This window comes from Ahaetulla prasina, chromosome 5, assembly GCF_028640845.1.
Source record: "Ahaetulla prasina isolate Xishuangbanna chromosome 5, ASM2864084v1, whole genome shotgun sequence".
Lineage (NCBI taxonomy): Eukaryota > Metazoa > Chordata > Lepidosauria > Squamata > Colubridae > Ahaetulla > Ahaetulla prasina.
The window spans coordinates 30,935,093-30,951,363 of record NC_080543.1 but is presented as its reverse complement, the minus strand read 5'-3'; the positions used below and the strand labels follow the sequence as shown (position 1 = coordinate 30,951,363).

Genomic DNA, 16,271 nt, shown 5'->3' with positions numbered 1-16,271 from the left:
AATAGATTTAAACTTAATGTGAACCACTCCAATCTTGATTGTAGACAATATGACTTCAGTTACAGAGTTATTAATGCCTGGAATGCACTACCTGACACCGTGGTCTCTTCCCAAAATCCCAAAATCTTTAACCAAAGACTATCTACTATTGACCTCACCCCATTCTTAAGAGGTCTCTAAGGGGCGTGCATAAGAGCACCAGCGTGCCTACCGTTCCTGTCCTAATGTTCCCTTTGATTGTATCCAATTTGTATAGTTATTACATGCTTATACCTACAGTGGGGTAAAAAAGTATTTAGTCAGCCACCAGTTGTGCAAGTTTTCCCACTGAAAAAGATGAGAGAGGCCTGTAATTGTCATCATAGGTATACCTCAACTAGGAGAGACAACATGAGAACACATCCAGAAAATCACATTGTCTGATTTGTAACGAATTTATTTGCAAATTATGGTGGAAAATAAGTATTTGGTCACCAACAAACAAGCAAGATTTCTGGCTCTCACAGACCTGTAACTTCTACTTTAAGAGGCTCCTCTGTTCTCCACTCATTACCTGTATTAATGGTACCTGTTTGAACTTGTTATCAGTATAAAAGACACCTGTCCACAACCTCAAACAGTCACACTCCAAACTCCACTATGGTGAAGACCGAAGAGCTGTCAAAGGACACCAGAAACAAAATTGTAGACCTGCACCAGGCTGGGAAGACTGAATCTGCAACAGGCAAGCAGCTTGGTGTGAAGAAATCAACTGTGGGAGGAATAATTAGAAAATGGAAGACATACAAGACTCCCTCGATCTGGGGCTCCATGCAAGATCTCACCCCATGGGGTCAAAATGATCACAAGAACGGTGAGCAAATATCCCAGAACCACAAAGGGGGACCTAGTGAATGACCTGCAGAGAGCTGGGACCAACGTAACAAAGGCTACCATCAGTAACACACTACACCGCCAGGGACTCAGATCCTGCAGTGCCAGACATGTCCCCCTGCTTAAGCCAGTACATGTCTGGGCCGTCTGAAGTTTGCTAGAGAGCATTTGGATGATGCAGAAGAGGATTGGGAGAATGTCATATGGTCAGATGAAACCAAAGTAGAACTGTTTGGTAGAAACTCAACTCGTCGTGTTTGGAGGAGAGAGAATGCTGAGTTGCATCCAAAGAACACCATACCTACTGTGAAGCATGGGGGTGGCAACATCATGCTGTGGGGCTGTTTCTCTGCAAAGGGACCAGGACGACTGATCCGTGTAAAGAAAAGAATGAATGGGGCCATGTATCGTGAGATTTTGAGTGCAAACCTCCTTCCATCAGCAAGGGCATTGAAGATGAAACCTGGCTGGGTCTTTCAGCATGACAATGATCCTAAACACACCACCTGGGCAACGAAGGAGTGGCTCCGTAAGAAGCATTTCAAGGTCCTGGAGTGGCCTAGCCAGTCACCAGATCTCAACCCCATAGAAAACCTTTGGAGGGAGTTGAAAGTCCGTGTTGCCCAGCGACAGCCCCAAAACATCACTGCTCTAGAGGAGATCTGCATGGAGGAATGGGCCAACATACCAGCAACAGTGTGTGAAAACCTTGTGAAGACGTACAGAAAACGTTTGACCTCTGTAATTGCCAACAAAGGATATATAACAAAGTATTGAGATGAACTTTTGATATTGACCAAATACTTATTTTCCACCATAATTTGCAAATAAATTCGTTACAAATCAGACAATGTGATTTTCTGGATGTGTTTTCTCATGTTGTCTCTTTTAGTTGAGGTATACCTATGATAACAATTACAGGCCCCTCTCATCTTTTTCAGTGGGAGAACTTGCACAACTGGTGGCTGACTAAATACTTTTTTACCCCACTGTATATATACTGTTGTGACAAATAAATAAATAAAAAATAAAAAAATATCCAACACCAGTTTGCAATTCTATATAGTTAAAGCAGTTAGAACCACCATTAAGAATATAGAGGTTCAAAACACAGACTGAGGAAAAGGAAGGGATTACAACCTTTGAGCACAGTTGGCTTATTTCTTTCATTAGACTATCAGTAAATTATAGGATTAAATGAATTGTTAAATCAGTCAATGTTTAATTCAAGCTATCTAGGTAGTAAAAGAGGCATTCAAATTGCATTTCTCTACTACATTTCCAAGGAAGCAGAGAAAACACTGATTTCTTACTTCTTCTTTTAAGATCATTTTCTGTTGTTTAATTTCATCCAAAAGCCTTGTGATACTACAGTATGCAACAGTGGTGAAATTTGAACTGGTTCAAATTGGTTCGCTGGCTGCGCATGCACAGTGCGCATCACACACCAAATGCAAGGTGCGCACGCATGCACGCAGTACATACCAAAAGGAGGCATGGGGTAAGTAGAACAGCATGCAGGGGGGGTATCAGCCGTGGTGTGTGATTTTTTTTTACTTTTAAAAGCATTTTTTACAACCTATTCAGCGAATAGGTTGTAAAAAAAAGGCTTTTAAAAGTAAAAAAAGGCTCCAACGATCACACAGCTCAGCTGGGATTGTCAGAGCCTCTTTTTTTACCTTTTAAAATCATTTTTTAAAAGAAGTGGCAAGCTGGGAAGTGGGCGATCGGGCATTGGGTGGGCATGGCAAGGGGGCCAGGGATTTTTACTACTGATTCTCCGAACCACCTACTGCCATCACTACCAGATCGGCCGATCTGATCCGAACCGGGTATGCCGCCTTACAGTATGCAACAGTATGAGCACTGTTCCAAACTGCTTACAAGCTGGATTTTGTCCAAAACAGTTCAACCAACCATTTCCTTTCCTCTTATTTTCCTCAACAAAATGCTATTCTCCTCTTCAAAAGCTAAAAAAATATATTAGCAACTCAACAGAGAGAACAGAGAAAAACCTCTACCCTTTGTAATTATTAGAACTCTCCCCTTGCCTTTCAGAGGGAGAGTTCCAATAATCAAAAGGTGGTAATGATTAGTGTAATATAGGCCAAAGCACATTTATAACACTGGCCATTACAAGTATTTGATTTTTCTCTTATGGCATTTATTTCCTAGTAATGCTCTCACAAAATCATTCTGTCATTTTAACAAGAAGTGCCACAAGGCAGCCGTGAAGGAGGTAGAAAGGATTATGCTGACTCCTGACATCGTACGGCAGATATTTTAAAAGGTTATGTATGTTCTTAATATAAACGTGACATTAAAAATTGAAGTTTTTCCCTAAAATTCTTCTTGTAGAGAAATGATTTTCTACCCAGAGTATATTGCTCAACAGAGTTAAATTATCTCTGGAGACATGGAAAAAATCTTTTAGCAACAGAAAATTAGTAATTTTTTTTTATTTTACTGTTTAAACTATGTGTTAATGCATTATAAAAATTGCAAGAAAAAGAAAGTCTTTTTATGAAAAATAATACTTCATATAAAATCCAATTTCTGAAACACTGGCAACTACAAAGAAATATTCCAAGACTAAAATCTTATATTGAATTCAATGGTCCTTTTTCAAACCAGAAATATGCCATGCTGTGAATCATGGAAGAGCTATGCAACAACATTTCATCTTTTGTAATGTAAGCATAAATATAGTTATAAAATTGCAAAACAAAAGTTAGTAAGGCACCCTATAAATAACTGAAAAACCCAGTCTTGAAGATGAGGCATTAGAAGTTAGAATAGAGTTGGAAAGTATGTTATATGTCTTCTAATCCAACTTCCTGTTCAAGCAGAAGATCTTATACCAGTGTCGGCGAACCTATGGCACGCATGCCGGAAGCGGCACGCGAAACCATCCCGCGAAGAATGTGCTGCTTTACTGGCTCCTCTTCCACTTTCCTGTGATCACACGCACACCGGTCAGCCGGCTATCGGGTGCGCGGGACCGGCGGAACCCGGAAGAGTGGCATTCCGACACACATGCTCAGGCCGACACCCGACCTTCCGGGTTGATGTTGCGCACATGCGCAATGGCCAGCTTTTCATCGGGGACACTTCCAGCCGGTATCTGCATACCAGCTTACGCATGCGCGATGGACCGGCGTTCTTCCAGGTATCGCTGCTCCTGCGCGCAAAGGCCAACGGAGCCGCGCATACCTCGTGGGATGGTTTCGCATGCCACTTCCAGCACACAGGCCAGCACACGGAAACATCAAAGGTTCACCATCACAGTCTTATATCATTCCAAATAAAGAACTATATAATCTCTTCTTCAAAATTCCAGGGATCCACAATTTTTGGAGGCCTGTTTTAAAATGCATCAAGAAACAATAAACTTGGATATGCAATCCACTCATACTCTTGGCAAAGCTAAAATTCTGCTCTTTTACAACAACACTCAAAATAGCATGAAACAAGCAAAGTTTAATATTATATCTTAGAGATAAAGATGACAATCAGCTTTCTCACATTATCCAAATTATATAAAATGAAGAACAAATTCTATCTCTTTGCAATCTGATTATAAAGATTTAAATATCTCAATCAGTGGTGGGATTCAAAAAAATTTACTACGACTTCGGTGGGCGTAGCTTAGTGGGTGTGGCATAGCTTGGTGGGTGTGGCATGGCTTGATGGGCGTGGCATAATGGGCATGGCTTGGTGGGCGTGGCTTGGTGCGTGTGGCAGGGGAAGACTACTGTAAAATCTCCATTCCCATCCCATTCCAGGGGAAGGATACTGTAAAATTTCCATTCCCTCTCCACTACAGGGGAAGGTTATTGCAAAATCTCCATTTCCTCCCGATCAGCTGGGACTCTTTAGAAGGATTAACATCATAAGTAACCTCTTCTTCTTCAATCAATTTCTTTTTTAAAGGACTATCTAATATATAATTAATGATTCAGTGTTAAAAAAATTGTCAAACCGGAATCATCAAGAGAGAATTCATGGCCAGATTACAATTTGATCAACACCTCCTTGGTACCGCAAAACATAATTGTTTTTTCTTACTTCTATATCATTATAACAATTAGGTTGCTGCTACTGTACTTCAACTCATTTTTATAATTTTGAATGTATATTTCAGGAACTATTGATTATAAAAGGTTATAGGTAGATAATAATACTTGAAATTATTTTTCCTCAGGAAATGTGTGAATCCTGTCTAAAAAAAATAAAATCTCTTCTATAGTGTATGTTTTTTATTTCAAAAATTGCATTTATTTATTTTTTCAAATATTTATAGCCATTCATTTCATATATATGACTGTAAGTGGCTTACAAGCAATTAAAACAAATGTTTAAAAAAGAACAAAAAAGAATAGAACAATTTTTAAAAGACAACACAATACAACCAATCTGTCAGCTATGCTACATTCTCTGGTTGCCATAGTGAGTTGCAAAACCATGTTTTCAGGTCTTTCGAAAGACCAGCAGGGTATTCTTATATTTACATTTATATATTTACATCAGCAATGTTTGCTATATGAGAAAAAAAATGAAGCAAATATAGGATTACCAATATATAAATTATGGTTACATGTAACATGGTTATAGTCCATGTTTGTACTTCAGTGAGTTCCCAAGAGTGTACATTTTATTTCAAAAACCTATAAGCCTTTACAAATGAATTTGTTGCTTGCAAGTTCTATGCCTTTCATTGTTTTTAATCCACCTCCAGACTAATCAATAAAGTATACCTCATGTTTTCAGCTGAATCCTCTGGCATTGGTGCAACAGTTTGAACAGCAGGGAGATTTTTACTAGTAGCACCATTCACAAAACTAGATGATGACGATGATGAAGAAGATCCTGAATCCACTGCACCTATCCACCAAAATAGAGTATATTCAGTCTGAAAAGCAATGCATCAACTTCATAGTAAATTATAATGTATCTATTTTGTATGCATCATAACTCTGGAGTGCTACTACTTTGAGACAACATTTCTCAGTTACAAACAGCTGGCAACTAATAATTAAAAACTGAATTAAATAAATTAAAATAATTTATTCAGTGAGAGGATATTCCAAAATTCAGTTAAAATCATTCATTCTTTTTTCTTAACTATATGCTATAGTACAGATATTTATTCTCAAGTACTCTCATGATTATGTATGAAAAAAACCCTGAGACCAAATAATTTAAATTATAGGAGAAAATCATCTAGAATATCTTGCCCATATCTAATTTACAATCCAACTGTTTAAAAAGTGTTATAACTATACTTCACAAATATATTTCATGAAGATACAAACATATATACCTTTTGAACAAAATGTCAAGCCCATTACGGTGATTTAAACAAACAGTAATTATAAAACTCAAGGCTAAAACATTATCTTCTTAAAAATTACCACATGAAAACAGCAATAAGCATTTCCAGTACCATTAGTATTAATGGAAATAAAAATGAACATGTGGAAGTATCTGATCTCCATAAACCAATAAGATGACATTTATACCCTTCAGTAAATTAGTCACTATTCTGAGTATATCTCGTTAAAAATCCCAAAGATATTATAAATGGCATATTCTGAGAAACATGTTCCAAATTACTATAAGCAGATGTTGGCATATGTTTGTGGCATACAGAAGAAGAGATGAAACAAAAATATGTTGCGTACAAATGATACCATTTATACCAATGCAACCAGCATACAGAAAGCAATAAAATACAGCTATAGCAAAATCTATGATCAGTATCCTCATAGTTATCCTATTATTAAGCATTTGACCATGTTGTACAATGTTTTTTTAAGAATATGGTCATTTCAGTAATCATTTCCACTAGGGAATTTTTCATAAAAGATTTTAAATATCTCTTCCAAGACATTTTAAATTAATATCTAGTCAGGTAGATTCTATTTCTATGAAATATTTTTTTTAAAAAAATCAAGGCCTGTTGATGAACATTAGAGGCATTTCCACATAGCCGATTGAACTTATAATGTTGATATCCTTCAACAATTTTCCCTTTTTCCAACCACTAACTGAATTGCTTGATTTAGAAGAGAAATGTTTTGGAGATCTTTTCAATTTCCACATTAGGAAGTGAGAATGTTTAAAGAAATTTATTACAAAAGGATTTCAAATATAAGAAAAATATCAAAAGAAAAAAAAACTGAAAGAGAAAGACAAAATTCACAAAAATATCTAAAGCTAATACCTGTTGTATTTATCATACTTTTTGGGGTAGCTCCTGTGGCAGCAAATATATTTGGCGTACTGCTTGGTGGTAGTCCACCTCCAGCTGTGGTAGTTCCAACAGTGGTGACTGCTAGACTTCCAGGAGGAGGTTTTTTCACTGGAACTACAACACTTCTACAGAGGGAAGAAAATCAGTGCAAAATCAGAAAAAAATGCTTTTCTCCTTTCCTATCCATACACTGGAGGAAGAAATCAATTTATTATAATTACATAAATAAAACATTAAAACAAATATAAAGCATGTATAGCGTTAAAAAGAAAGAAAACTGGGACAAAAAATTAAATAAAAGAATATATATATGATTTTAAGGAGTAATTAAAAGCATTTAAAATATGAATATTAAAAATGTATCTTCAGATGACATTTATACAGAGAAAAATAGTATAAATATAGTGAATAAGCAGATTTTTAGTCATTTCTGAAATTAGTCAGATTTTATCTTTCAACTCATATCCATTAAAATCATAAAATGTTTCTGATTTTTTTCAGATAGTATGACAATGTAATTTTAACTCTGAAATGATCTCAACAGTAATTTGATTTAGGACTACCTCATCAGGACTGCAAAAAATCCAAATGACCACTAAAAGCCAGGGGAAAAAAAGAATGAAAAAGCTCTTAATGCTGTTATTTAGGAATAGTCCTGATTTTTGCATCTCAGATCTGGTAGCCTTTTTAGATTATTACTTCTGCTTATGTCTCATATCTCCAAATATTACAATAATACATTTACATAAAATCAGTAAATCAAAATTATTTATTTCAGCAGTACCATAATATTATATTACTGTAACATCTTTAATATGAACCGTATGCATTATGTGTAGTAAATAGATACAGAAAGATTTATAATGAGAAGTAATTACAATATAATTTGATAGAGTATGATCTAACAAAGATAAAATTCAGCAGAAAACCTAAGCAAGGCACAGAACTAAATTGTTAAGCTAAAGATTTTGTGGATAAGATAAAATTCAGCAGAAAACCTAAGCAAGGTACAAAACTAAATTGTTAAGCTAAAGATTTTGTGGATTAAAGAATTGAAAGACAGGGTTTGAGACATGAATTTAATGAGAGAATTCCAGAAAGTACAGAGAAACATAAAAGAACACCCCCCTCAAATCCTGCTACGGGTGTATATACTCCCAGCTATATTTTCCAAGATATGAAAGTCATCCCTCCAGGAAAATGCTGGAGGCAGATGATCACTTTAGGGATAACAGAGAGGATATATAGTACAAGGCAAAGGAAAACCACTTCTGTATTTTATTCCCCCAAAGCTAAACTGATAGGCAAGATTAAGTATTGACCTGATGATAAGCCCCTTAATCAGATGGCACTAAAGATGGTTCTAAGGAATAGCTAAGTTCTAATGGGGTTTATTGATGCAGTCAGCATATTAGCCTTCCAGATGTCTAGTTGCTAAAGCTTCTATGAAAGAAAAGAAAATCAAACACTGTAAAAACACAATTATAGAGGGAACATGGAATATAAGAAGCATGAACATGGGAAACATCCATGTAGAGAAAATGCAGTGACTATACACTGACATCCTCGGCACAATCAAATTGAAATGAAAAAATAGAATGAACAGTATTGCTTGAAAGCTTATAGCAAAGATGCTACTTGGGTATGATATAATCAGTGACTGAATAATATCAATTCAATTTAATGGACAACCGTTTAATATCATGTTTATCCAATTTTGTGCGCTAACCACTCATGCAGAAGACTAGGAGACTGATGGGTTTTACAGTCAAGTTCAATCTGAAATCAAGAGAAAAGTAAGCAAGATATGTTGATTTTGATTGGAGATTGAATGCTAAAGTTGGAAACAATAAGAAAACCTAGTTGTACTATATGATCTAGGAAATGGGGGGAAAGTAAACAGTTTTTGCCTATTCAATGACTGCACAGTTAACAGCAAAGAGTAGGTCAATGGCTGATAGTAGAAAAGACCATAAATGGGTGACATGCAAATAGTAAGTGAAACTAAAGCAGAATAACAGTGTCATTTAACTAGAATATCCTCAATGCTTGCAATTTAAAACACTATTAATAGCATGAAATTTACAGAATATCAAGCTCTGGTTTAAAATGGGAGTGCATATTTCTATAAACAAATATCAAATTATAGAATTTAAATACTAAAACAAAAAACAACAAAAAACAAATAAAAAAAACCTGTTCTAATATTTATTTCATCTAAAAGCTAGTATATTCACCATGAACAGCTTCTGCATCTTCTTTTCTGCTAAAAATACCCTGGAGAGATTTTAGACAACATTTATCTAAAAGAAACTACAGACCAATTTTTTTTCCTGATTGTTTCTTTGGACAGAGTAAATTACAACCAATCTATTTTACTAAATCCAGGAGAGTTTTAAAAGGTGGTTACGGGCAGGGAGAAAGGATAAGTTTAAAAACAAAATGTGGTGTTTATGCTTTTATTTAGCTTGCTTTTATATCTGCAGGGCTTGCAGTTCTCCTTTTTTTAGGATACCTGATATTAAACAATTTACTAGAATTCTTGCTATGTAATGAAGATTTTAAATCTCACAGAGTTTTATAGTCAATGTATTAACGTACTAAAGATAAATTTGTAAATAAGAACTGCTTTTAAAAAATGAAAATAAAATATTTAATCTATGAATGTCTTTGCATGTATTTCCATATACAGCAAAATATCTAACATAAAAAAGTATAAATAAAAATGTTTCACTTTCAATTCTAAAATTGTCATAGCCATTAGCAAATAATCAGTTGCTTGTGCTGTTGCAAATACCAGTACATTTTTTTTCACGTGATATTGGAATCATAACTTTGAATCAAGAGTCTAGGGCCAAAGAAATCTGTTTATATAGTTTTTGATGTAATTACAGCTACACCTTAGGACAGATGAGACAGAAGGCAGGGATATATTGAAACTGATTGAAAAATGCAGTTGTCCAGAAGCACTTGTGGGGAAGAGGTCTCTGAAAAGCTGCTCAAAGCTTCAGAGTTTGAAGTGAAATTTTTGATGTTGTCACTCTCAATCTATTGAAAAGCTGACGGACAATCAAACCCGTCTGGCTAGCTGGCAGCTCATTTTGCTGGCAGGTGGCAAACAATTAGACACACCAATTTGTGCCTCCTGATGACATTAAAGCATGAAACTAAGTTGTATGCAGGGCCTAGTGATTTGTGTGAAAGCATTTCAAAAATAATACTCTTTGCCGTGGCAACTCATTTCAGACTGCCACCTTCCATTATGGCTTTGAGTAGTGAAGACGACAGACTTGAGTTACGTGCAGTGCAAGGGCGCTTCTGTTCAATCCGTCATCAGCGCCCCCCGAGACCTCAATCCCTCCTTTCATCAATATCACCTCATCATTTACATTCGATAGTACTTGAACTGCTGAATACATTAACAGAGAAGATCTATTTCATGAGTATAATACATATATATCTATATATATATATATATATATATATATATATATATATATATATATATATATATCACTATATATAAATATAGATATATAGTGTTTTTTACATTTTATTTGCAATTCTGTTTTTAAAAGAATTTTAATATGTTTTAGAAAACAGTTTTTGTAAAATTATATCACTCATTCTTTGTTTTGTAATGAATAAATACATAATAAGTATTTACTTGCTATGTGAACCTGGGCATTTAGATGTTTTTTAAATGGATTTTAAAATTCCCCAGGAAATCTTTAATAATCTTTAGCTATTTTAGAAAATCTTATAAAACATTGATGAAAAATAACATCCACTAGAATAAATAGGTATTTATAAGAAGCAGAACCCTACAAATATTTATCTTTTAGACTGGTAATAGAAATATTTTGAATAAATATGGCAATAGTACAAATAATTACACAAGCATACCCTGACAGTCAGTTCACAAGTTATATTCGTAGCTATGCAAAATACAATTTTTATTCTTTTCAACTAATTTAGAATATTAAGAAAATAATATACATTATAATCTTGGACCTATTCAGATTTAAAACTCTTGTCATCTCACATTCTAAGAAAGTATTGCAGCAAATCTTTGACTTCTGCTATTTACAACTACTATATATGCACGTAAAAATCTGGATTAAATGGCAGTAAAGAGTTTGGATTTCATATCTCTTTGCTATCATCAAGTGACTATCCAGTTTTTGCAATCCATATATGGTAGTGCTTACACTACGTCTGTTTTCTCCTTTGTATTTTAGGAAGGGATTGAAACAATCTGTCTTCTGCCACAAATAAACTACAGTTTCCTGTTACATAAAATTTGACATATTATGTTTATTGTACAATATTTATCCACCAAAGTTTGATCTTGATTTATGGAAGTTTTGATGTCTTCTTGTTTGCAAAGCCATACAAAAAAGGTTCAGCATGGCTTATTCTCATAATAGTAATATACTGTAGCTTTAAATTGATTATGTTCCACAAAGATGATTAGGGGACTGGAGACTAAAACATATGAAGAACCGTTGCAGGAACTGGGTATGTCTAGTTTAATGAAAAGAAGGACTAGGGGAGACATGATAGCAGTGTTCCAATATCTCAGGGGCTGCCACAAAGAAGAGGGAGTCAAACTATTCTCCAAAGCACCTGAGGGTAGAACAAGAAGCAATGGGTGGAAACTAATCAAGGAGAGAAGCAACTTAGAACTAAGGAGAAATTTCCTGACAGTTAGAACAATCAATAAGTGGAACAACTTGCCTCCAGAAGTTGTGAATGCTCCAACACTGGAAATTTTTAAGAAAATGTTGGATAGCCATTTGTCTGAAATGGTGTAGAGTTTCCTACCTGGGCAGGGGGTTGGACTAGAAGACCTCCAAGGTCCCTTCCAACTCTGTTATTATGTTATATAGGATTAGAACTAAAACTAAAAATAAGGGATTTACAAATATAGAAAAACAAACATTTTCTAAGGGCATTAATAGTTAACAGATTTTTAAAAGTTTCATCTGTCTTTTTATATATAAATAGCCTATATCTACTGATTACAAATACTACATGAGTTTAGAAACAAACGTAATATGTTAGAATTGGATAAAAAATTGGAAAGATTGCACAATTTGCTGAACTTTTCCCCAAAGTTTTTATCTTCCCACCAACTATATTCTTATAAACCTATGCACCTGTAATGCACAAACAAAAAAAACCAGAAAACACTCATAATATGCACAAAAAGGCATTTACAAGCACATACCTCACAAACAAAAACATATAATCCATAAAAAGCTATCTCTCCTGCACTAAACACTAGTGAAACACAAATTAGAATAACAAAATTAGAGGACCCATTTAAAACTACCTCAACCCCTTGATTAATTCAAGTTAAAGCATCCCTAATTGATGACTCCAGGTGCTAATTCAACACGTTGGGTAAAGGCAAGCCCATCACTTCTCTAATTAGTTCCTGTCAAACTGTTTCTGTTATTTCCTTACTGTTAGGAAACATTCAATTAGAATATGTCTTCTTGATCACAACTTGTGACAACCTCCTTAAAACTTCATGCTTGTATGAGGACTCACTGAAGAACTTTTTTGAATGTGCTGATCAAGTCAACTGTGAAACTAACAGAATTGTCATCAATCCTACATTTAGTTATGAGTGATAATCAAAATTTGTCAAATTTTTGCCAATAATATTAATACAATTTACTAAGGAAATTAAAACCTTTTTAAGAATATAGTATGATGCAAAGGCATAATGTACTGTTCAGAAATCCATTCTAATTTTTCATAATTACATTGTTTTCAAGGTGCTTACAGATTCTTCTTTGGAGGTATGCTGTGGAGATTTAAATTCATCCACAGTAAATATGTACCCTTTACCAATTAATTTCAAACCTCATTCCTGCCTCTTTATTTTTTTCTTCCCAATTGAAGATAGAAACACTCTTCTCAAAAAAATACTAAGTCAAAATCATGTTTGAGTATTTGTTCCCACTAGCATTTTCTTTTCTTCACCTGAATATGTGCATTTTAATTTTTTGCTCCTTCTACTTCAAACATGTTTCATGAAGCCTTTTTTACTGTTCTTAATATCCTCAGCTTTAGCATGGGGTTTAGGTTTTTCTGACTGGGGTTTAGGTTTTCTGATACCATCTGTACAATTATTTGGTATCTGTTTATAATCTTAATGGTGTCCTAATTCCCTTCACAGTTCCTGTATCTGCCTTCTTTTGCCTTTTATGCAATCAAACATTTTGTGTAGTTTATTATTTTCTTATTTCTTTTCGTCACCAGAATTGTAGAGAAATTCAGACTCTGTATGTACAGGACATAAACATTTGTAAGCACAAACACTCAATTAAAACCAACAAATATACAGCCAAGTAAACTATTATATAAAATAAACTGTCCTTTGGGCTGACTATATGTCCTATGATTATTGTGAACATGTATGAAAATAATTGTGTCCACATTACCAGTTGCTATTAACCAGTTTTAGCTGCAAACATTTCTAGTGACTTTTTCACCCAGACCTACACTGAGGTACCATTCCCTAGGAAGATACATCAGTAAAGCAGGATAAGAACTAAAGTGGCTGGCAGAAATAATGTCATTTGAATATTTGCAATGTTTCTGGTTTACTCACAAAAACCATGGTTAAATGTTAGTTTTATGTATGAACATAGCAAGGTTCAACTATCAAGAATAAGGTAGGCAGGCAGGCAGGCAGGCAGACAGACAGACAGACAGACAGGTAATTGAATGTATTACATACCTGTCAAAAGAGTGAAACTGCATTGGAAGAATAGGCTGAGCTTCTCTTTTCAGTGCAGGATCAGGATAAGGAATCGGATCAGGCCCACATTCTGGAATTTCAACAGGTGCTGCTACCAGACTTTTCAATATTTCTTTAACATTAATACCTTTGCTTTGGCTAATACTTGATATTGAAGATGCAGGCTTCAGAACTTCACTGGGACTTTCCGTTAAACTTTCCTGAGATTTCTTCACCTCAGATGACAAAGTAGATAGCAATTCACTCATAGCATCTGGACCAGGGCTTGTTTCTAAATCTGTCCCATTTAAAATACTGGGTATTTGTTCCTCTTCAATTCCAGAATCAGTGTGAGGAATAGAGCTTTCCAATGGAATATCGTCAATAGGTGTTGGAGTTTCTTTTTCTTTAATATTGTCTGGAAATACAGCAGGAGTTTCTACAATAGAAAAAAGAGAGAAATATTCAAGTCTGTAAATTAGTAGTGTTATACTCTCAAAAATTAATAGAAATGTCAACACAAAATAAATATTTTGTGTTGGAAAATATAGGTGGAAAATCCTCCAAAATGCATGAGAAACACTTAGAAATACATTCTTATCCTGGAACTTCACAGCAGCCATGACACAAACATTTACCGGTCCTATGACGCAAGGCTTCAATGCGAAATCAGAAAAATAATGCTTCAGAAATGCTTGTTTGGTACTATCAAATTTACCAAAATGAAGTAACATAACAGAAAAGAACAAATTGTTTTGTCTATATTTGTTTGTTTGCTTATATTTTGCTTTCCTCAAAATACCCAACGCACACAACATTCTACCATCATTTTTCCCCCTATATAGTAATCCTATGAAGTAGGTTGCATGGCAGAGGATAACTATAAACCTAGGTCTTCCGGGTCCTAGTGCAGTACCTTCTTAAAATTCTGTATCTATTCAATAAGTCACTTAGCAGCAAATATGTAAAAAATAACAAAACAGTTGACTAATCTGCTAGTTTCCTATATTGTTTCATAGGACCTGCCCAAATAAAGGCATGTCTCACCACCAACCTTTGACAATGACAGAGAAGGCAGCAGATGAGCCAACCTGAATTTTGAAGACATAGTTGTATTGCCTGTGTCAAATTTGACAAGAAATATGCATCCATGTCTCAAGTTCTCTACATATTTTGGGATTTCCAGTTACTTCCTCAGATACTTTTTCAATATGGGAAATAGTCAGATTCTAGTTAAGGTGCCCAGTTCATTCTGTATCATTCCAATTTTCAGAACTACATTTGGAATGCAATATACCTTTTAGTAGAAATCAGACAGAATACACATACTTTTTTTGTAATTTAAAATGGAGCACATGATTTAGTATAGTTACTAACAATACTTCAATTGCCATGGAGGTTGTATTACATTTCTCGTAATCAACTTTAGATTTGTTAAGACAGTGCTGTTCTTGTTCCTATCTCTGAAATTCATTTTAAACAGGAAAATTATTATTTTTTAATTAAAAGTTTATATACTGAGGTCTGGAATAATTGATTTGTTTTTGGATTTCAAAAAGATTCTGGGCACCCATATTAAATTTAACAAAGAAATGCAAAATATGCATTTAATTAATGCATATGAGTTGCACGGTGAAGAAAAACCTTTCTCAAGCATAGTATTACTTCTGCTTATAAAAATTCTTCTGAAAAACAATTGACATAGTAAGGCAAACATTTGCTGTACAAAAGTATAAAATGCCTGGGCAACTCTGATGTATTTAAATAATTCCATTTTATATTCAACTATTTTATATATTTTATATATATATATAAATATATATATACATATATACATATACACACACACACACACACACACACACACACACACATATATATATATATATATATATATGTAGGTCTTTGGTTATTCGGGTTTTCTCCCGCGTAAAATTGGAAGTGTCTTGGCGACATTTCGACGAAGTCTCATTCGTCATCTTCAGGCTTTAGCTTCGTGCTTCGTGCTTCTGGGAGCAATGTGTGATTACAGCTGTTTCTTCCTTTTTAACTGCTAGTGGGGGTTTGAACTGATTGGGTGGGAGCTTGGCTGTGCTCTGATTGGATGGGTTTTTTTTTGTGCTCTGATTGGCTGGGGGTGTGTCCTGTTTGGGTGGGGGCTTGGTTGTGCTCAGATTAGTCTGTGTTGCAGGGGGATTTGAGCTGGTGAGCTGCATTGCTGTTGTTTGGCTTCGCGTTTGTGTTCGTGCTACATCTTCATAGTGGGTGTCTGCTGCATGTACGGATTGGAGGGGTTTGAAATGGCTAATGTTGCAGCTGCAGTCTGGCTTCTGGTCCTTGGTCGTGCTTCATGATTAGTGTGGATTTGGGTCTGCTTTCTGGGTG

At 34.9% G+C, this 16,271-nt stretch overlaps 1 protein-coding gene across 3 annotated transcripts in view; it reads right to left on the bottom strand.

Moving 5' to 3' along the window:
* NBEA (neurobeachin) overlaps nucleotides 1-16,271 on the bottom strand; it is a 417,781-nt gene that overhangs the window by 262,895 nt on the left and 138,615 nt on the right. For all 3 annotated transcript variants that reach the window (XM_058184768.1, XM_058184769.1, XM_058184770.1), the window contains 3 exons: nucleotides 13,887-14,325; nucleotides 7,100-7,254; nucleotides 5,631-5,757 (listed from right to left, as the gene is read on the bottom strand). In XM_058184768.1, the coding sequence (XP_058040751.1) occupies nucleotides 5,631-5,757; nucleotides 7,100-7,254; nucleotides 13,887-14,325 (721 nt within the window). The remainder of the gene's footprint in view (nucleotides 1-5,630; nucleotides 5,758-7,099; nucleotides 7,255-13,886; nucleotides 14,326-16,271) is intronic.